This window comes from Populus alba, chromosome 2 (genome assembly GCF_005239225.2).
Source record: "Populus alba chromosome 2, ASM523922v2, whole genome shotgun sequence".
Taxonomy (NCBI): Eukaryota; Viridiplantae; Streptophyta; class Magnoliopsida; order Malpighiales; family Salicaceae; genus Populus; species Populus alba.
In genome coordinates, this window is record NC_133285.1 from 11711946 (window position 1) to 11733305 (window position 21360).

General features: G+C 34.0%; 2 protein-coding genes across 5 annotated transcripts; one reads left to right on the top strand and one right to left on the bottom strand.

Moving 5' to 3' along the window:
• Window positions 1-4890: 4890 nt before the first annotated feature.
• LOC118046898 (nifU-like protein 1, chloroplastic) lies at window positions 4891-6124 on the bottom strand. The gene is made up of 3 exons (XM_035055990.2): window positions 5672-6124; window positions 5442-5578; window positions 4891-5354 (listed from the first exon to the last, which is right to left on the bottom strand). Exons 1-3 carry the CDS (start codon window positions 5994-5996, stop codon window positions 5166-5168), a joined length of 651 nt encoding a protein of 216 aa, XP_034911881.1. The 5' UTR covers window positions 5997-6124; the 3' UTR covers window positions 4891-5165.
• A 5072-nt stretch (window positions 6125-11196) lies between these two features.
• On the top strand, window positions 11197-18601 carry LOC118046896 (DUF724 domain-containing protein 7). 4 transcript variants are annotated; one of them, XM_073407505.1, is made up of 10 exons: window positions 11197-12178; window positions 12770-12851; window positions 12975-13303; window positions 14076-14525; window positions 15072-15183; window positions 15259-15452; window positions 16348-16426; window positions 16514-16624; window positions 17430-17600; window positions 17666-18601. In XM_073407505.1, the coding sequence occupies exons 1-10, from the start codon at window positions 11651-11653 to the stop codon at window positions 18349-18351; spliced, it is 2742 nt and encodes a 913-aa protein (XP_073263606.1). In that variant the 5' UTR covers window positions 11197-11650; the 3' UTR covers window positions 18352-18601. The 4 variants fall into 4 exon arrangements, with proteins under 4 accessions (XP_073263606.1, XP_034911878.1, XP_034911876.1 ...); XM_035055987.2 differs by lacking the exon at window positions 12770-12851 and having other exon boundaries at window positions 12887-13303; window positions 17666-17916; window positions 18051-18193; XM_035055985.2 differs by lacking the exon at window positions 12770-12851 and having other exon boundaries at window positions 12887-13303.
• Window positions 18602-21360: the final 2759 nt, after the last annotated feature.

Here is a 21360-nt window from a genome sequence, read left to right on the forward strand (position 1 = left end):
TTATGTACCTTGTAAGTAGAGTAACTACCTTCACAGATCCAATATGATCTTGTAGCATAATCCTCCTAGTCAAATGTTTAATAGTCATTCTAGGTACTGGTCTTACCATAAGTGTGTTACAGCTTCTATAAAAGGAAGTTTTACTAGTAAAATAACCCATTAATAAGCTCCCCAAACTTAGCTTCATGAATATACTTGGTAGCTTCTAGTTGTTGGACATATCCTTTCAGTGATTCCATAACTTGCTCATATTTATGCGATTTTTCCTTGCTTGCATACTCAAATGATTCTTCCAACCTTCTAAGATCTTGGGACCTGGTGTCTAGAGCCATAGCTTGCATTCGAATATTAATAGCTCTAAATCACTTATTGCAAGTAGTACTATGATAGAACCAACTTGAAAGTATTCCAAGAGTACAAATATCAGTACAAATATATGATTTTATTAAAAATATGACCGGGTACAATTTCTATCTAAAATTTTCTTTCAAAATAATAAGATAATTTTCTAATTCTTTCATTGGATTTAATATATAGTGAGTTGATTTATTTAAGAAATCAAGCCAAGATTTGTGCTTTACAAGAACACGAGTTTAGGTGTGTATTGTGAAGCGAGATTTGGTGATTTGATACTTTAATGCTTTGAAGAGTATCTTCGATTTGTCTTCAAAGTATTATTGAAGAAATTTTATAGGATGTTTAGACTTGATCCAATAGAGCTTCATTCTTTATAGACTTCAAGCGTAGATGAAGGAAGCTTGAGAACTTTTGAAAGAGAGAGCATTTTTTTCTTGAAGAGAGAGCATTTTTGCTTGAAGAGCTTGTCTTGAAGAAAAATTGTATCTCCAAGAATTCCTCCTTTTTTTTTCTATAAGGTGAGACCCTCTATTTATAGGGGCTTGTAGGGGCTCCTTGATCTTTTCCTAATGCCACATGACATGATTTTATTGGTTGATTTTTATTAACGAGATCTTGCATTTATTATAAAATAACTTGAATATCTCATCTCAAGTGTTAATTTTTCATTAATCAAGAAATATGTGGAGGCTCATTTATTTTTCATGTTATTTATTTCAATTTTATTTTATCCTTTCATATAAAAAATAAAATAAAAACAACACATGGTAAAATTTGATTAATAGAAAAATTTTATTTCTCTGCAAATATTCAAAGCTTTTTCAGATTTACACCTCAATAATCTTCGCAAAGCCCCATCAAACTTTTAGAGCAGGAATCTTATGTTAGAGGGCACATCATTCAGCAAGGCTATGGTGGCAGCATCTGCAGAACATTCCCGATTGACCATTTCAACAAGTTGCCTCGCCATTGATGGATACCTGTGATGGAGAAATCCTTGGATAATGCCATTATAGGCGCATTTGGCAGGTGCGCAGCTGGCATTTGTCTAAAAATCCCGTGTGCTTCAATTATTAGTCCTTCGCAAAGTGCAGCAATCAATCCGGTGTATGTACAAACATTAGGCTAAAACCCTTCGTCACTGTGTCCATAAAACAGCTCCTTTCCATCTTAAAGCTTCCCACAATTGCACAAACTAGCAACAAGAATGGTATAGATTGTCGCACCCGACATCGCGGCGGCCCTAAAAAATAATAATTCTCTTGAATTAATTATGGAAAAAGAACAGATTCTGGCATCCGGTTCTTTTAGAAAAAATATCTCGTTTGAGGAGTCGCCACCTAGTATTATGGTCACTAGGAACCCTAACTGGTCAACAGAGATTCTACGACTCGGGATTGGTTACGTAAAAGGGAAGATATTATTACCCCTTAAACGTTCTGCCTAAGGCAGACTGCATTATTGGTTTTATCTTAAATTGCTAAATATTTATTAGTTTATGCTGTGATGATTTGTTTAAAATATTCCTGACTCTGGCGCCAGTGAATATTCGAGCTCGAATAATTCCAACTCTGGCGTTGGTAAAAATTCGTAGCTACGACAAAAATTAGATCAATATATTTTTTATTATTCCCTACTCTAATGTCAGTAAATAAATAAATAAAAATAAATTTATTTTTACGCATGCACACATTTTTTATTTTTTTCTAGCTAATCAAAATAAAAATACAACGAATAAAAATAATATAAATTTAAACCGGTATTTTTATTCCTGACTCTGGCGTCAGTGAATAAACCTATAAATTTACATTATTTTTATTCATGCATATACATTTTTTATTTTTTTTTATTTTTTTATTTTTGCCTTTTTTATTTTTTCTATGTTTTTTATTTTTTGGGCTGGGCCGGGTCTGGCCCAGCCCAGCACATGTTTTTTGGCCGGGCCTAGCTCAACCCAAAAGGGACTGGGCTAGGCCCAGCCAGCCCGGCCACTGGCCCAAGCCAGTGGCCTGGCTGGTTTTAATCGGATGCACGCGTGAAGCAATTTCACGCGTGCATCAACTGTGCGAAGGTAATTAAATTACCTTCGCACAGTTCGTTCATTGTGCACAGTTACAAAACCAGAACGAAGAGGGAATGAGAATGGCTTACCTGCTTCTGGAGATCGCGAGGAGGCTAGCAGCATAGTTATTTCTCTCGTTTGTTATATGACCTTCCCCTTTCTGTTTTCCTCTTGTTTCGGTGACGATGAAGGTCACAGCTTGCTGTTGGGTTCTTCCTTCTCTGATTTGCAGGGGGGATTGAGGAGACGATGATGCTAATGTTGGGTTTTCTGGGTTCATATGCTTGCGTTTTCTCTGTTTTGTTTTTGGCTGTGTATTTTCTTTCTCGGCTTGGTTGGGTTTCTTCCCTCTGTCTTGCTCTGTTTTTTCCTCTCTGTCGTGCTCTGTTTTTCTCGGGTCTTTCTCTAGTCTCTCCCCCTTGGTTCCCTGGTTTTTTTGAGTCTGGGTTTAGCTTCCCCTGGGTATTTTTCTTGCTTTGTTTTGTGATTTTCTTCCCCTTTTCTGGGTTTTCTTCGCCTCTGTTCGGGGTTCTTTTTTTTCCTTCCCCCCCGGTTCTGTGTTTCTCCCCTTTTTTTCGTTTTCTGCCGATCGTGGCTTTTTCCTTTTTTTTTTCTCCTTTCTGTGATCCCCCCCTCCTGTGCTCTCTCATCTTCTCTGGATTTATAGCCAGAGAATACCAACCATTTGAAACGGCTTCAAAGCCATTACTGCCAGAAAACGGCTCCTGAGGAAGAAGGCGAAGAGGGCGATGAACAGCTTCTAAAAACGGTGCCGTTTGTGTGATGGGAATGACAATTTTCAATCTGGTCACTGAAGTTCTGAAATTGTGCAATCAAGCCCCTATGTAAATTCTAATTGGACCCCTGTATTTCGGCGCTTTCTACAAACTAATCCTTGTATTTTAATCTTTGCAATTTGGACCCCAATTAAACTCCAAACTTTGATATTTCTTCAATTAAGTCCCTGATTTCATTAATTTAATTAAATCCAAAGTCCAATTAAGTCTAAAACTTAGCAATTCTCCGATTAAGCCCCTGATTGGATTAATTAAATTAATTCCAAGCTTAATTAAGTCTCAAAACTTATCAATTCTCCAATTAAATCCTTAATTGGATGAATTAAATTAATTTCAAGCTTAATTAAGTCTAAAAATTTAATCAATTCTCCAATTAAACCTTTAATTGGATTAATTAAATTAATTCTAAAGTTTAATTAAACCCCAAAACTTCCAATCATATTGCCCTTAACCCAAATTTTAATTCATTTTTTATTTATTTCATCATCATCATTATATTTTTTCATCATTTTTTTTCATCCTTTTCCATAAATAAAATAATAATAATAAAAATAAAATGGTTAAAAATTGGGTTATAACATAGATTACCAAGTTAGGCTTCACAGTGCTCCTTTGCATCCCTTGAAATAGAGCCAACGCCTCTTCAAGACTCCCATGTTTGCACGAGTCATCAAGCAACACTACATAAGTCACTGTATTTGAAGGCACGGATGTACCTGACAAATCGTTGTGCAGCCAATGGTCTCCCTGCTTGACACAAGCCACTTACATGGTAGTAAGTAACTATATCAGAAACAAGACCTTTTCTCTCAACATTTCACAGCCATATCATCATACAACATCATAACTTGATCCATTTTTACTCCTTACAAAGCCCATTCAATAAGGTAGTCAAGTTCGCCATGCTAGGTTCCAACCCAAGCTTAAGATTTTGCTCAATACAGACAACCCAAAATCCAGACGCTGTAAATGGCAGAAGCAATTAATCAAGATGCTTAAACTATGTATATCATGTTTGACTACTAGAAATTCTATTTCTCTGGACGAAGCAACCACAGTCTCATAATGTTCCCTTCTAACAGTTGATGACAACAATTTAATTACTCGATTACACAATACTGGGCAGAGGTTTCCTATGAAGCATGTGCCTGAAGGATGCTAAATCATCATCCATATCTCCAAACTATACCTTGGTATGCCAGCTGCTGCTGATACTAAGGAAAAAAGAAGAAGAAGCTCATGATAGCTATTTGCTGTTGAGGATGAAATTTAAAAACAAAAGCCCGAAAAATCATCTTCGCCGCCATTACCGTCCTTCTTCATTGCCCCTATATATATTTCTTTTTGAAATGGAGAGCGAGAGGGAGAGGGTAGCTTGCAAGAACCAGACGTTTTAACTTCGAAGGGAGAACTGACAATATACAGCCAATGGTCCGTGGTTCTTAGATCTCGCAGTTATTGTACGTGAAAGACAAATATATTAAAATAAACAGCAAGCCACTAATAATTTATGTTAAGAATCATTCCAAGTTCAGCAGAATTCAGCTTCAATTTTAGATTAATGACACCATGTTAAACTCAAATTGTAGGCCTTCATATATTCTTGTCGGTTAAGAGTTGGTAATCGATAATCCATCTTTCTATTCTATATAATAATAAAACTATGAGAAAATATATCAAAATTAGACATTCTGCCCATTTTTTTTATATATGCAATGTATAATTTTTTTATGCTCCCTTATCAAAATTAGACACTGATCATGTTCGTTTACGAAGGATGATAGAAGAAATGGAAAAAGGAGGAAAAACAAAACAAGCTGCCGTACCCTTTGACGGGCTGCGTCTGAGCTTAACTATAAACAGCTTAAAAAATCAAAGGGCAGCAGCCTCCCAATTATTTCTTTATGGATAATCAGCGAACTAAATTTCTGATATAAATCTTTCCTGACCTAGGCAACAAAAACAACATCCACAATGTCTGGGAACTTCTCCTTAATTGCTGCTTTGATTCCTGAAGCAATAGACTCTGGTCCCGTATACTGAACACGGCATTCCCCATTCTCAACAGACAGCACTTCCACACTTCCGCCAAAGTTTGTAATAGCTGGTCTTAGTATATCCAAATGACCATTTACTCTCTTCATTTCCACAACAGCCAGAATTAAATTATTACAATAACCAAACAAATCCAACACCAAAAAACCAAAAACAAATAAAGGTTATACCTCAACAGTTGTCTCCTTCGATTCTTCGTCGGATACTTGGCGAATATCTTTAACAGCATCTCCAAATTTTTCTTTTAGAACTCTTTCAATTCCCATTTTCATGGTGGTTGTTGAGCTAGGACAGTCCCCGCATGCTCCTGTTATTCATTACTTGGCAAGCAAGCCCATCAACAACAATAATTATATAAAAAAAAATCAAGAAAGATTGGATTAAGTTAGAAAGAAATGACCTTGGAGTTTGAGAGAGATGACACCATCTTCAACAGACACAACATCGACGTTTCCACCATCAGCAATCAAGTAAGGCCGAACCTCCTCTAGAACAAGGTCCACGTTTTGAGGGTTGAGCTCGAATTGCTGCGCTGAGTAGAGTCCGGGAGATGAGGAACCAGTGGGCGCCGTCGCTTTGATGGCAGTTTTGTGGAAGATCCTCCTTCCAGTTCCAGAGAGAAGCGTGCGTTGTTTAGTGGTTAGGGATTGTGGCGAATTGGTTGATGGGATTTTCGGAAAAGAGGGAGTGATTTTGGACAGTACCGCTGACGCTGAAGACGCCATGGGTTCTTGATGTTTTTTTGGGTTTTGATTATTTTAGGAATTCCTTGCGAGCCTTCCTGCCTTCTACTTTTTGTTTTTTGGGGTGGTGAGGGAGCGTACGTGTCGTTTGTGGTTGGATGCCATATTGGAGTTCAGTGTAGGGCGGCACGGACGTTTGTTTGGTTCGGTTTTTGTCTTAATTAAGGGTTTTTCTTTTCAAAACCTAATTTAGCAAAACCAAATCATGTTTATTATAAATTATAAATAAAGTTAAAATATAAGGGGAAAAAAAATACTGTTTTTCTATATTCACTAGCCCTTTGAATTATAATAATAATTTACAGTCTTGGTTTTTTTTTTTTAACATTTTAACTCTTTCTTTTCTTTTTGGTTATTGATTTATTTTATTTTATTTTTATATAATGTATATACGAGGATTATAGTTATAATACCCGATTCAAAGGTTCATCCAGCCAAGAAACCTTGTCCCGGATTACACGAATTGACCCGAATTAACCCAAATCAACCAGAAAAATTTAAAAGAATCAATGCAAAATCTATATCCAACTTCTCTCCAAATCATTCCCATATGTATCCATGCAAATCATAGGCAGGAATTAATGGAAGGAAAACTCTTCAAAAGATGGAAATGCTAGTTACATGTTGCATGTCTTTTCTCCAACTCCCTTCCTACACGCGCACAAACATACAGCAACATGGTTACTAATTAATATATGGACTCAGATTATTCAGTAAATTTTTTTTTTTCAAGAACTCTCAAAACTTCTAGAAACCAAAAAACTTGCCATAAATCATCAAAACTTTGCAGCTTGGAGGAAAAAAAGAAAGAAGAAAGAAAATTAGGAACGAAGAAGCTATAAATAATCTATATTCATGCCAAAAAATTGCTTACACTATTATTATTATTATTATTTAGAGGAAGAACGACAAGCTTTGTACTATACAAGTATTTGTGAATAACAATGCTCTAAAAACACAACACAAGTTGCTAAAAACTAATTAATTATATTAATGCAGTTGAATAGTACAAGAATTCTAAGAGATTTGAAAGGCAGATTAGAAAAATGTGTTCTGAGCCAAGCTAATTGCAGATGAGGCGAGCTAATTGCCATCTTTTCAATCTTGGTTTCTAGCATGATTGAGGTGTGTTTACCATCATTTTCACAAACTCAAAAGCTATTCCGTTAAGAAACCAATTGTTCCGTGAAGAAACCAACCTCTTTGCAAACTCAAAAGATTTAAATAGCCTGAAGACAACATTTAAAAATTAAAAGAATACATGATTCTTACCTTGGCTTGAAATTTTATGAAAGCAATGGCTTCATCTACTTGGATTACATATACCAGATCTCTTGGTTTTTCAAGCTTCAAAGAAAGAAATTGGGGCAGAATAATGGTTCTTTCCTTTTGCTGTTAGTAAAGTTACTGTATATATAAGGGGTCTTGTCTGGGTTCGACCGGGTTTTGCTGTTTTTTTTCATTAGCCGATTTTTTGCTTAACCTGAACCGATCCAGCCATTAGGTCGACCGAGTTCCAGGTCAACCTGCTGAGCCGGTTCAGGTTTAATAACTATGATGAGGATTTAGAGTAGATGATTTATTTTAATGTATAAGGTTATTGCAGTATAAAAAGTATCTCAACATCGAGTTGGTATCAGAAAAGTATTCAGCATTGCGGTATGATCTATTTTTAAAAAATATTTAGTTAAATAAAAAATAAAATTGAAAAAAAATATGTTATTAAAATTTATGGAGTCAATAACTTGATTTGCGAGTTTGATGAGATAACCCTAGTTATCCCTCTTTGCGGGTTTAACAAGGTGTTTTTTTAAAAAAAAAAATTAAACTCGATTATTTGATCATTTATTTTTATTTTTATCATATAGTCCCCTCACTCATTACCATTGTGGATTACAATAGTAATCCACAATATATTTTTTTTTTTTGCATTTTGACTCTTTTTTTATTTTGTTATTGATTTTTTTTTAATGTAATCCTTATATGATGTGTTTATGGGAATTTAGAGTAGATAATTTATTTTAAATTGTCTTTATATGGGTATTGCAGTATCAAACAAATATCCTAACATCAAGTTGGTATTAGGAAAATATCCCATCATCGCGGTATAATCTATTTAAAAAAAACATTTAGTTAAATAAAAAATAATTTCAAAAAAATTAGGTTATTTAACTTTGTGGAGTCAATAACCTGATTTACGAGTTTGGCGAAATAACCTTAGTTGCCTCTGTTTACAGGTTTAGCTGGGTACATTTTCTTCTTCTTCTTCTTCTTTTTAATCGAACTTGATTATATGATTGTCTATCTTTCTTTTAATCATATAGTCCTTACACTGAATTAATACTATGGTTTATAATAGTAATCCAAGGTGTTTTTTTTTTTTTTTGCATTTTGACTCCCTTTTTTATTCGGTTAGTGATTTTTTTTTTAATTTAATCCTTATATGATGTGTTTATTGGGATTTAGATTAGATAATTTATTTTAATTTGCCTTTATATGGTTACTGCAATATATATAAAAAGCATATCATCAGGTTAATATTAGAAACATATCTCAAGATCACGGTATGGTCTATTTTTTAAAAACATTTTGTTGAATAAAAAATAATTAAAAAAACTAGGTTATTAAACTTTGTGAAGTCAATAATCCAATTGCGAGTTTGGCAAAATAACCGTAGTTGCAGTTTGCTGGTTTAGCTAGGTACCTTCTTTTTTTTATTTCCTAATTGAACCCGATTATGTGATTGTCTATTTGTTTTAATCATGTAGTCTCAACACTGAATTAGCATTATGGATTACAATAGTAATCTACATTTTTATTTTTTATTTTTGCATTTGACTCCCTTTTTTTATTTGGTTATTGATTTTTTTTTAATTTAGTTATTATATAATGTGTTTATGGGGATTTAAAGTAGATAATTTATTTTAATTTGCCTTTATATGGTTATTGCAGTATCAAAAAAAAATCTCAACATTGGCCTAGTATCAGAAAAATATTCTAGTATCGCAGTATGGTCTATTTTCTAAACATATTTAGTTAAATAAAAAATAATTTAAAAAATTAGGTTATTAAATAATGTGGAGTCAATAACCCTATTTGCGAGTTTGGCAAAATAACCCTAGTTGCTCCTGTTTGCAGGTTTAACCGGGTACTTTTTTTTTTTTGTAATTAAACTCAATTGCATAATTGATTTTACAATAAAAGATTTTTTAAAATAAAATTATGGGCTCATTGACGTGTATGGCAAGTTTAACTTTAAAAAAAAATCATTTTTTTTTCAATTTCATTATTTGATATTAGACTATTAAGAATTGAGTTTCATCATTTGTTTCATTTTGTTTTTTATGAGATTATCATAGTCTTAAAAAGTCGTAGTACTGGTTTAATGCTCGATTTTGCGATCGTCTATTTCTTTTATCATATAGGTAAATAAACAATAATTTAAAATAAAAACAAATTATTAATCTCAATGGAATCCATTACCCGATTTGCGGGTTTGACGTGTTGACCCAAGTTATCTGATTCATAAGTTTGATGTGTTTACCCATCAAACCTGATTTTTTTTTTAGTTTCTAGTCCTTTAATTTTTCTAATTGTTTTTTTTTGTTCACTTTTATTCAATATTACATTAGTTGAAAAATGGAATTCATGGTTTGTATTTTCTACTTTTATAGCATTATCATGATTTAAAATAAATTATTATTTTTTCTAGAGTTGATGCTCGATTTTTAAAATATCTAATGTTATCATCAATTAAATAAAAATAATTTACAAAAATAACAAAGTTATTAAATCTATGAAAATTCATGACCTAGGTTGCAAGGTAACCGAGGTTGATTTAATCTGGTATCGTCTCAATATAAAAAATAATTATCGTCTTAAAAGTTTTTTAAAAGTTATATCATATTTTTATCGATCATCCAAATTGTTTTTAAACCCATTAAATTGAATAATTTATTTTGGATCAACTCTCACACGGTTTAATTTGAGACTCGAGTTAGACAAAGAGTCGAGTTAGTAAATTTTAAAATCAAACTGCTTGATTAGATTTAATGATATTGGCGAAACAAAATTTCATGGTCAACATTTTTTTTTAAGTTTAGAAAAAAAATAGTCAGACTAGCAATGAGCAAATGTGCTAATTATGTAACAAGAAATATTTTTTGTTTTTTAGTTTGTCATGCCCGCATAATCAAAACTTTATAAATTCATAATTATTATTATACCCAACTCTCAGGTTGTGAAATTAGATAAATGATTTTTTAATGTTTTGGATGCTTAATCATACCATAATTTTTAATTTATTTTATTGATTACACATATTATTTTTTTTAATTTGTAATTAAATTTTTTTAAATGATAAAAAAATTAATAATACTTGCATTTTTCTTATTGAAAAAAAATATTGCTTCACCTGTCAACTGAGAATCAAACTAGTGTGTATGTACACACACACATAACATGACACTGGAAGTAACATCCTTTATTTATTTTCTTCCTTCCTTTTTTTTTTTTTATCTTTCGAGTTGCATGCTAAATAGATTATATGTTTATATTTATGTGTTATATTATTTGACTTGAATTTTTAGATATTTGATGTTATTTTGTAATTGAATGACAAACTGTTGTTTAAATAACAAACTTAAATTACATTCTCTTTTAGTTTTCTATAATAATAATAATAATATATATAATATATAAAGAGATTTAGATTAATTTTTACAAGGATTGCAATGTGATAAGATGCAATAACTTTAATAATGGTTACATATTCTCTAATATTTATTTAATAAAATCTAGTTAATAAGCAAAGGTTGAATAATTAGATTTGTTTTATAAGATATACAATAATTTAAACAGCAAAAATAACAAGTTGAGCATATTTTCATATGTACCCGACTCACAGTTAATCATATTTGTTATTATAAAGGGTATTTGTTTTAGTATTTTCAAAGTTTATTTTAAATTAATAATTTTTTAAAATAATTTTGATTTGTTAATTTAAAAAAATAAAAAAATAATTTTAATATATTTATGAGAAGAAAATATTTTAAAAAACAAGTATTATTATATATATATATTTTTTAAAAAAGCAAGAACAGTAAAATTGTCGTCTCTAACCGTTGTCGTAACACGCGACAAGCAATGATAATATATCGACATTTGTTATTGTAGTGATTTTATTCTCACTCTGTTCGCTAAAGCTTAAAAGCCTCAAAAACATGTGAAGGCCGAGTTTCTTTCATAAAATTTCCCCTCATGAACACATAATAATGGAATAATGGGCCAATTTGGCAACCCTTAATCACGAACACGAAAGACCAACAGTTCCTTTCACCCGACACCCCACTCGGAAGGCAACAGGAAACCTCGGAATCTAGAGCTAGACTGACTGCACATTTCCCACACAACGCAGCACAGGCACCCGGCACCGCACCATCCCGCCAAAACCCCACCAAATATTATCCATCCACTTTAATGCTTGTCATTTGGTTGAACAGCATTTGACCGTGGAAGGCACCCCAGGAAGAAAAAATAAAAAAAAAGAGAGAGAAGAGAGAGAGAGGAAAAGAAAAATGCACAAAACCCCCTCTGCCTAGGGTTTTCTTCTTACAGTCACAGAAAAGAAAAAAATTATGGTGGGTTTAGACTCAAATCCCGAACCCCAACCCCAACAAAACCCTCGACAGCAAGACCAGACTATCCTCTTCAACAAGGGTGAGGAAGTTGAAGTAAGCAGTGACGAGGAAGGTTTCAGGGGGGCTTGGTATTTAGCTACCATTTTAGAATTCCCGAAACCACAATCACAAGCAGCTGTGAAATCAGCTTCGAAAAAGAAAAGGAAAGCGATTGTTCAGTACAAGACTCTGGTTACTGAAGATGGGTCTGCTCCTCTGGTAGAACAAGTCGATCCCCATCTCATTAGGCCTTTGCCCCCGCAATATTTACTGAAAAATGGTGGGCCTTTTCAAGAAAACGAAGCCATTGATGCAAGCCTGAGAGATGGCTGGTGGTCTGGTGTTGTAAAGAAGGTTCTTGATGGGGGGTCAAGATACATGGTTTATTTTGATAACCCTCCTGATGTTGTTGAATTTGAGGCCAAAGATTTAAGGCTTCATTTGGATTGGGTTGATGGCAACTGGGTCCGACCCCAAATGCAGCGGGTATTTCTCATTTCCATGAAATCGAGGCTTTTGAGTGTTTACTCGCTTCTTCTTCTTTGTGTTTGATTGTTTGTGCACTGATGCTGTTTAGATGTCTATGAAACTTTTTTGCATGTTGTGTTGAAGTTCTAGATCTATGTGGGTGCTTTCGAATCTCACTAGAAATAGAATGACTCAATTGCATGTTGTGTTTTGGAAATTTGGATGCTGAGGATTTTTTTTTGTGGTCCTACTTGCATGAGGAAAAGGAGAACTTTGAGTCGCTTACTTTAGTTGCTATTCCTTTCTTCGTGCACCCGCGTAACTTAATGCCTTAATCAATTCCTTGTCTTTAGGTCATTTAACAATCTCCCTTCCCATTGCATGCCTATTTTTATGACAGCTAAATTTATTTTAAGTTCCGAAAATGAGATTTAGTACCTGCTCCGTACCTTTTCAGTGCCTCAGCTCTGTCCTACCTGAATGCGGTTATTAAATTTTGACATTCATCATGTCAATGCCCCAACTATGGATTTTGTTCTTTGCATTGATCATACTGTAGTAATTTGTGCACTTATCATTTATGTTATCTTTTCTTTTGGCTTCCACAAGCTCTATTTCTATCCAATCTGTTCTTTCCATTTTATCAATGGAGTTGAAGATATGTATGCTCTCTGTTTGACTTATTTATCATGTAAGTGATTTGGTTTCTCAATTTGATTTTTAAAGCAAGCAACAGGATCGGTTTTTAGCTCAGGGACAGAAGTAGAAGTGAACCTTGAAAAAGATAATGTACGTGATATTTGGTTGCCTGCAGTTGTCATCAAAGAAAACGAGGATAAAACTTTCTTGGTAAAGTGTCTAAGCGCGCGGAATAGTGATGAGGCCGGTCCGATGAAAACAATTGTGGATTTTCTTCACATTCGACCCACTCCTCCTCTTTATGCAGACAGAAATTACGAGTTGCTGGAAAGGGTAGATACACGCTATGGCTTTGGTTGGAGATCTGGAGTAATTACAAAACTTCTTGCTGGGAGGAGATACAATGTCTTTTTTAAGCACGGAAATGAGGACAAGGAGCTCAGTCACTCAAAGATAAGGCCTCATCTGGAATGGGTTGATGGAAAATGGATTAGTAAATCAAAGGTATAATACTTATTTGGGTCAATTTGTGAGTTCATGTTATTAACAGTAGCAAGTGGCTGTTGTTAGATATGGTGTTGGATATACATCTAGGTTTGTTCCTATGTGCGGAAGATGGAGACCATTTCCTGACAGTGTGAGCCATTAGGTTTAGATCTCCCCTGCCATTCCATTTAATCTGAAGCTTACTCTTTAAATAGAGTGTTTTCCACCTCTTGCTCTATATTTGAACATCAACTGATCAACACAAGACATTTAAGGTTTTTATGGTCAATCATTTTCAGATTGATTGCAGATTAATCTGAGAAAAAGAAGGGAAAATTGAGCTGTTGACCCAGACTCAGGAAGTGTGCTGGTTGGATCTGATTCACTTTTGTATTGCTTCATATACTATCTTACAATGTATGGTTTCTTCTGTTATGTGTGCACAGGCCACACAGGCACGTGTTTATTACTAGCACTTTTCCTATAAGAAACTTCACTTGTTTGCATTTTGTACCAGGAGTATTTTGAATGCATGATTAAGTGACTAATTTAGCATAGGGAATGCAATAAAATGTCTTGCCTCGCTTTCCTTGACACGTCAATGGGCAATGGCTGAGCTTAGGTGATTCTTTGGGCTTACTTTTCTTATGACTTGGAGTTTTGTGATAGTCTGATGCATTTATTCTCTAAAGTTTGGCAGGATTGTATGAAATGAAGTTAGGAAGCCGAAAAACATGGTAGAAAATCCCCTTTCATCTTTTGATTGCGTAACTTCCCTGTTTTTGTTCAGGAAGTTAGAATTGTTTCTGATAGTCAAGGACAGTTTGTTGGCACCGACAGTAGTGATAACCCTGATGTGGCAGTACAACTCAAAAGCTCAAGTGCAGCTGAGGATGAGACCAAAGAGAAAACAGTTTCCACAAGCATAAGGAATCCCACAGAGCAGTCAATGCATTCGGGTGAAAAATCAGTGAAGAAGCTAAAGCTGACACTTTATAATGGTGGCGGCGCATGTTCAAGCGCTTCCAGTATGCTAACTGAAGTAGATACTACTGAAGCTCCATTATCAGTTACAGTTCTGCAGTCTAGGAAGATACCAATTGAAATGTCAAGCAACGAAAAACCTTGTGGTTTTACCACTTCAAAAACAGGAGGTAAAAGAGCAAGATGCATAGAAAAACATATGGTTGATGCTCAGCCTTCTAACAAAACTGAGAACTTTTCTGCAGGAAAGACAACTGTGAGTTGAATTTCATCTTCTAAAATTTTCATTAATTTTACATCCTATACTTCCAAGAGAAGCATTTGACTTTTTTTGAATGGTCTGCACATCCTGGCTGTGTGATCCAGCGAAAAGTATTGACAAGCTTTATGCTAACCTTGGTTGGCATTTTGTGACAGCATGGTGGTTCCATGAAGCACTATTGTATTGAAAGTCTTACATTCAGTCTCACAGTCATAAACTGTTATCCTTCTTTTATGTTGTGACATATATGAAATAATCAACAGCTAAAACATGCACTTCGCAAGATCAAATAAATCATTATACTAGTTTTTGACACAAGCAGGTCCTTTTATATGATGACATGAACCACATGATATTGGGAAACAGTTAAGCCCATTTGTTAAAAAATAAATTAAGACTTTCTTGATGGAGTTTTGATGATCACCTATACACATTCACTTCTTGTTGGTTCTACCATTTTTTCTATGAGTAACTTGTTCTACTAGTTTTTTCCCTTTTGTGATATTTTTTTCTTATTTGCATCATCCCTTATCGATGCAGAAGACTAAGCTACATAAAGTGCTTGAATTGGACTGCCCAAAAGTGGATATTGTAACTAGGAAAGGGAGAGCCACCAAATCACCTTTTAGAAGTCCAAACTCTTCGGCAGCAGGTATATATTTCCTTGTTATTGTTGCATTGCTTATTTCTTTTATTCACAGGATCTCTTCTATTGAGTGATTTTCAGTGAAGGACGGTGATGCAGTGGAAGTTACTGTTCAAGGCATCAGTGAGAGTGATGTTAAAACAAAAGAAATTGAAGTCCCTCTGATCATAGGGTTAAAAGCTATAGAGGGCATTTATCAGGATGACAAGGAAATGCTGAAGCTTATGAGGGATCAGAAGAAGGGTTTGAATGATTCAGCCAAAGACAAGAACATGGTAAGGAAGAGGTTTCTTTCTGCTTCTGTTTTTGTTTGGTTGTTCAACGGGAGGTGAGTGGGTGGGTGGGGCCGTGCTTAGAAGCTAAGGAAAACTGCCAAGATAAGTTGACAAGTATGAAAAACACCTATTTATGAGAGAGATGTAGACTGGTGATAGGATAAAGCAGTTTAAGGTTTGAGAATTTATGATGCTAATTCATGTGCAGTAATGCTTGTGATGGTTGTAAATAATGGGAATTTAGTTTTGAAGTTTCTATGAACTTACAGTTTCAGACATTAAACAGAGCTGGTCCTTGAGAAAAGTGTTGCCATATTCTACAATGTTAAATTAGGTTGCAGGTTCACTATTCCTAATGGTAACTTGATTGTTACTTTGACATGCTGGATAGAAAGTGATACTGTTATTGTATAGAGAAAAATGATATTCTTCAGTGTGGTTTGTTTGAGTGGTTGGATAATTGCTAGTGTGCTTTTTTTGGCACTGTACCATTAACCAAAGTTTGACGAATTCGAAGTGCACAGCCATTTTGCTGGCATTGGTCTCGAGCAATCTTGCATTAGATAAATGATACTGATTTTTAGGGAAAAAGAGTCCATTGGTAGACATGGTTCTTGCATTTCATTGCCCTTAGAATGTGCAAAGGTGTGGAACATAAAATATTGTTCAAGGATTCCTGAATTGTGGTCACTTGTATGGGAGGCTACTGTAATGGTCTTTATAACCATTATATCTACTCAGTGTGCTAGTGTTTTTTATTTTGGCATACTTGCTTTCATTGATTCCTTGACCAAACCTGGAGAATAAGACCCTTACAGTGTTTTGCTTTCCCTCCTGTTCTTTTTGTCCCCTAATCAGACAGTACCAGCTCTTAGGTTTGTTGTTTTTGGTTCAGGAATATGTGGGAAGCAGTCAAAGAAGAAAGAGGGGAAGACCACGCAAATTAATCATAAACTCAAAAGCTCTGGTGGCTAGTATGTAAATGCTTTAAACCACAACTTGTTGGCTGGTCATTTTGTGATTTTTTTTGGAGATACACAAATATGCAATATAACATGCAGGTAAGGACTTTGGCCCTGTGGACATTGCTGATGAAGTTGTACAAGTGGTTGTAAAAGATCTTACAACTAATGAAGTTGAGTGGCCTACACAGGCAAGGGCGGAGCCTAAAGGTATGTAGAGCTTCAGATCTGAGTTATTTTTCTGCCTTGCTGCAAGGAACTTCTGTTGTGGAATTTTTAAGCAAACAAAAGGAAATTTCTGATTTCATCCACCATTACCCAGAATGCAGTGAGCTATAATGTGGGTATCTTTGGCAAAGAAAGAGAGCACCAAATGAAACTACTGTGGAAGTATTAGGCAAACAGCTGTAAATGTCATCAGAAGGATGCCTGTTACGCAAATCAATAACTTTCAATACTTTCCACTGTGATGACATAGACATTGATTTTAGGTTTGCCAAGAGCATGGCATACTCTGAACCTCAGTTGTGGATGAGCTTATTATCTGTTGTCATAGATGTTGTAGAAAGATTAGGTTCTCATAGACTTTTTTAATGGCCACAACAGCAAAATTAGTCGTAAGTTTCCACTTCTCCATTTGTTTTGCCATGTTTATTCTTCAAATGGGTAATAGCATTGGTTCCCAGAAAGTTTTTCTAGAAGAAGGGAGATCAGAGTAGTGGTTCTTTTGTTTGATACAAGCTCTCATCTAACAAATTTAAGAGACTATAGAAGCAAATCATGGAATGAATACTGGTTGGTTAATCATTTGCCAGATATTGCTCTGGAAAGCTGATAACGTTAGAAGTTAGTTTTGCCTTGTCTCTTGGTCCCATTTCAATCTCCATCTAAGTGTTTCTCTCATACACAAACACCCTCTTTACTATAAGAAACACAAGCATAGAAAGCTACTACACTCACATTAGCCATTCAAAAGTATGTATCCATTTCTGAAGCCTGATATGAAATTATGCAGTTTCACATAATTCTTCAAGAGAGAAAAGCAGTGAAATTTTCAAGACAGAATTCATGTCAAGGGAAGCTGATGCTGCTGCTGCTGCTGCATCGAAGAATGTTGCTGAAGATGATCAACCTCTATCAACCTGGTTTGGGAATATGCACGGTTCTGCAGGTCTTGAAGAATTAAGTAAGTCAAACATTTAAATGCATTTCCTCTTGTAGTTTTGCTGACTACAATTATTTCCTGTTCAGGATTATCGACTGGTCGGATTGTGAGTGAGGCTAGAGAAAAAAAAGTTGTGGCAGTGCAATCGTGTACGGTTGATCCAAAAAGCAATGACACTCTGGTGGAAAATCAGTTGGTGCCTTTTGTAAAGAAGTCTCCGGTTTGGAACACAATTGAATCTATGGAAGTATTCCAAATCATACCGCAAAAACCACACTTCCATCCTTTGACTGAATGTAAAGAAGAGTATCGTGAAGGATCAGCCATTGGCATTATGGTAACATTCGCCAGTTTGTTTGAGAAGATATCCTCACTTCAATTTGATGATTGTAGAAGCATATTAGAGAGTACATTGGAAAGTCTTGTTGACTTGGAGAAGCATGGATTTGACATCACTGTGCCACGCTGTAGGTTGAATGAATTGCTTTCAATTAAAGATGGGCAAGGGGAGGTAATAAATGAGTCCAAAGATGCTGAAGGGAAAATACGAGCGCATGCTGATGAGAAAAGAAAGCTGGAAGAGAAGATGAGCGATATTGAGAAGAAGATAACTGAGCTACAGGAAGAACTTGCTTTAACCAATGCAAAGATGGAGGCTAAGGGCCTTGATATTTCCAAGATGCAATCCCATACTGATGCCATAAATGAACGGATAAAAAATGCCCGGGATCATTTTGTAAAAGTAGCCTCCGCCCCTTGGAAGTCTCCCTGATGCACTTCAACCTCAACCAGTTTTCTTGCTTGCTGCCATGGATTATGGGAGTATAGTGAAAAGTTGTTGCGCATTAGTGCTTCAACGTGGTGGTCATGAAAATGTAGTTAACTAATTTCAGCTGTGTATTTATCATCTATATCTGATCCTAGACATATGTTGAATCCTTTTGGTGCCAAGTGCATGGAAATGGAGTTCGTCTAGAAACTCGTAATGGATTAAAGCTTTAATTTGGTTGGATTTATAATCATTCTGGGTTATGGATTATCTTCATGTTCAGAGCATGAGGTGTGACACCAAGTGAAGGCCACTCATTCCAGAAATGGTATTCTTGTCGCCTTCACTCACAAACTCTATAGTACAGTGCCCGCCTTCGAAATTTTTTTTTATCTAATTATATAAAAAAATAAAATCCATAAGACAGTGATTTCAAGTTTCGGAGCAAGAATTTTTTTCAAGTCAAAATTATTAGCGACAAGGATTTTTTTGAATAAAAACTAAGGACAATTAAAAAAATCTGTAAAAATCTTAATGATTTAAATTTAAAAAATATTCATCTTTTTAATAAAAACTCTCCTTTCTTATTTATGTATATCTTTTTTTAATAGAAAGTACTTTTTTTTCAACATAACATTATTTCTTAAATAAAATTTCATTATGATAAGCAAGTTTTAATAAAGAAATAAAAAACTACGAATTAATCATTTTTAAGCACAAAAAATAAATTTAAAAGTTTTATAATAAGAACTAATAAAATATATATTCTATTTTTATGAAATATTAATGAGTAATTTCTTTTTAAGGTTATGCATGTTAGGGATATAATTATTTATAAAATAATTGTTGATATTATCATAAGATCTCTATCTTTCTTGAAAATCATGGTCTAATTGGATAATAGCTAGAATATCATTTTAATAAATTTATTTATAGTTAATTTTATTCTAAAATAATAATAATAATAATAAAGGGGTTAAGGGTTGTTTAATGAACATTCATAGTTTTTGAGAAATAAAATTGTGTATTTCACCTCAACAAAAACCCATATATACATAGGCCTAGAAGGCTAGGTCTATGCCTAACTTTCTATTTCTTTTTTCTTTTTAAACCCACCTTTATTTTAATAAAATAGACAACGAGTCGTCTTTTAATTCAAATTCCAGTCACTAAAAGTCAAGATTCAAGTCTTTGAACTCCAAAACCCGGATTTTGATAATAGCTCATGCCATAATAGTCTTTAAAATATTATCCTCATTATATCCATCATTTTCTCCTTGTAATTGCCTGACCACACCTTTGATCTAGAGAGTAGTAAAAAAGATTGACAAAGCATGGTACATTATTGCAATGACATTCGTTTTTAAAATATATATTGAAAGAAAAAATTGCATGTATTTTCTTTGTATATCATTGTTGATCACATAGAAAAAGATTATGATTGTAACAAGTTAACTTTTATTTGATTGTCATGATAAATTGCTTTATATAACACAATTTAAATCAAGTTTAATGTTTTAATTTAGATTAAACTTTTATGAAACCTTTAAGGTGCCAGATCCTTTTCAATTTGAACATGTGATCTCTGAAGATGTCGAGTCTCTTTATTGAACTTAAAAGTGTTAGATCCCTTTCATTTCAAACATGTAATCTTCAAGGTTGTAGGATCCCTTTGTTTTAAAGGTATTGGATTCCTTTCATTTCAAACATGTGATTTTTAAAAGTGGTGGATCGTTCAATTGGAAGGATCCCTTGACCATTTCAAGAATTTTCATTGATAAGGTTAACATCAAACCCATGTCAAAACATTTCTTTTCTTTACAAGCTTACTATACAAAGTATTTTACAAGACTTTGTACCATAAATATTGTAAAGAGAGGGCAAATGTTATAACCTAATTTGTGACCATTTATTTTTATATATTTCAAATAAAAACATAAAGTCTAAAAAAATATATTTTCGGTAAATTTAGTCAATTTTAATTATTTTGTTGTTTTGATCATTCTTGTGTGGTTAAAAATAATCATAAAAACACAAAAAAATACAATTGGGGGCAAGCCAAAAAATAAAAATGACATGTCATTCCATTTGAAAAGGAATGACATGTCATTCGCTATGGTCTTTTCAATTATGTAAAGTCTTACCTAAAATCTCTATCCATAATCCAGGCCTAAACCCCTACCTCCTCATTCAAGTTTTAGCCACAATTGATCTTTTAATGACCCAAAATCATGAAGATTCCCTTCTTTAACGTAATTCGAAAAAAATATATGATTGATTCCTTAAACCTATTCTAAAATCTAAACAAATACATGCTCTCAATTAGCCTCGATCTCATGAAATTAGCCTCTTTTTAATCCTATAATCCTTGCTTTTCCATTCTAGTTTAGAATACTAACGACCTCACATACTCACCTATAAATAGTCTTTGAAAAAAGAAAGGAGAGAGGGGTAGATACAAAGGGAGACTAATAGAGAAACACACAAAAAAAAGAGAAAGTTGACCATAAAAAAAAAAAGATTTCGCTCTTAGGTTTTTCCTCACCAATACAACTACTTTCCCTTAAGGTTTCTCTAACATTTTTTCATCAAGCCTATTATTTTTGCAGCACCACACTCTTCTATTTTCCAGCCCCTAAACTATACCAATTTTAGCCATTGAAACACCATCCACACAACCATCTTCCATCCCAAGAAAATCCATTTGCAGCCACCACATAATGACCTAGAAAACCCCAGCTACAAACCCCCCATGAAACATCTTGGATGCTCTATACGAACTAGAACATTGTTTTGTTTTTAATTAATAACAAAGGCCATGCAACTTAATTTATGGTGTTTTTTAGCTCAATGGAAAGCTAAGATATAGGAATAATTTTTTTTATGAAGAGTTAAAAATCCATTTCTTGCGTCTAGAAGCCCAAAAAACAACCGAAACAAAAAATTCAGAATCTATCTAGAAGTTTACTGCAACCCATACCTGTTTTGATTTTTAGCATCTATCTAGAGTAG